This window comes from Phalaenopsis equestris, unplaced genomic scaffold, assembly GCF_001263595.1.
Source record: "Phalaenopsis equestris unplaced genomic scaffold, ASM126359v1 Scaffold000834, whole genome shotgun sequence".
Classification (NCBI taxonomy): Eukaryota; Viridiplantae; Streptophyta; class Magnoliopsida; order Asparagales; family Orchidaceae; genus Phalaenopsis; species Phalaenopsis equestris.
The window spans coordinates 719,487-720,705 of NW_018165274.1; the positions used below are offsets into that span (position 1 = coordinate 719,487).

The 1,219-nt window shown below is 37.1% G+C and overlaps 1 protein-coding gene across 1 annotated transcript in view; it reads left to right on the plus strand.

Moving 5' to 3' along the window:
* The window catches only part of LOC110031497 (DNA mismatch repair protein MLH3-like), a 117,857-nt gene that overhangs the window by 79,389 nt on the left and 37,249 nt on the right, over positions 1-1,219 (plus strand). The window contains exons 14-15 of the mRNA XM_020734720.1: positions 1-379; positions 455-536. The exon at positions 1-379 is cut by the window's left edge and continues 884 nt beyond it. Coding sequence (XP_020590379.1) covers positions 1-379; positions 455-536 — 461 coding nt within the window. The remainder of the gene's footprint in view (positions 380-454; positions 537-1,219) is intronic.

The following is a 1,219-nucleotide window of genomic DNA, read 5'->3' on the forward strand; positions in this document are numbered from 1 at the left end:
GCGGCTGTCCTTAGTCACAAATCTCAGTCTGACTTTCTTTTAGATCAGTTCAGGACCCCTAAAGGTGCTTCTTTCTCTAAAGAAACCGGCTGTTTGCTGTTTGAATCTTCAAGCGTTAGAGATGCAGACATTTATAGCACTAGCCTTCATAATTTTGCCATGCAAAATTCTCATGATGAAACTGTTGAAAGCCCCACCCAGAAGAAGGAATTTCAAAATTCTTTATTTTCTCAGGTTCATGAGTTAAGATTAAGTAGAAGTTATTCTGCTCCACCGTTTTACAAAGGCAAGAAGAAGTTTCCCATCTTAAATTGTCTTCCAAAAGATAATGCCAGAGAAAATTCTAAAATGGAGTTATCTGGTTGTATTGATGCGCCAGGTTTATTTTAATTGATTTATTATTCTCTTCTTCCATATATAGTAATTTTTTTGATCACTGTAGATTATTCCTCAGGATTCAATTGTCAGCTAGAACCTTATAGTGCCTCACAGCCTTGTATGAAGCCAATTACTGAGCATAGACAAGCGTGCTTACGGTACTAGTCATTTATGGTTTTTTGTTTAAATTTTATTTGTGATCTAACCATCATTGTTTCTATTACTAGGGAAATCAATTACGAGAAGTCAAACCGGAGCAACATGGTTAAGACGCAGACTTGTGAAGAATTTGGTAATGGTAAATGCATTATTGTATCTTGAATCTCTACATTATGAGGTGCATTGTAAGTTAATGAAAAATCTCATTTATTAACAACTTATTGTCATTCCTGTTAATTTGTTGTAGGTTCTGTCGCTGATGAAATATATCCTGCAGCAGTTTCCCTATCAAAATGGCGTACTTGCAGCATTAGTGTTATTAGAAAATGCCAGAAGTGGCCACAAAAGGTTACATCTAGCTTTGAAATTAGCCCTTTTTACTGCGACCATGCATGCTCTGAGGAGACCAGCCTGAGCCATCGAAAAGTTGCAGAATATGTAGACGATGGGAACTCCAAATTGGGGTTATCACATTTTGGTTTTATAGATTCGTGGATTGCTAGGACACCACTAAGGCATAATGATGTTACGTCTGATTCTGCTTTGATAGAGAATCACTTAAACATGCAAGCTGCTAATTATAAGCATTTTGTCATTGAAGAGATGAACGCTGAATTTCCTGATACTGCTTTGAGTGAATCCCGTGATGTTCTGCCTGACTTAAACTTTACGGGCAGGAATG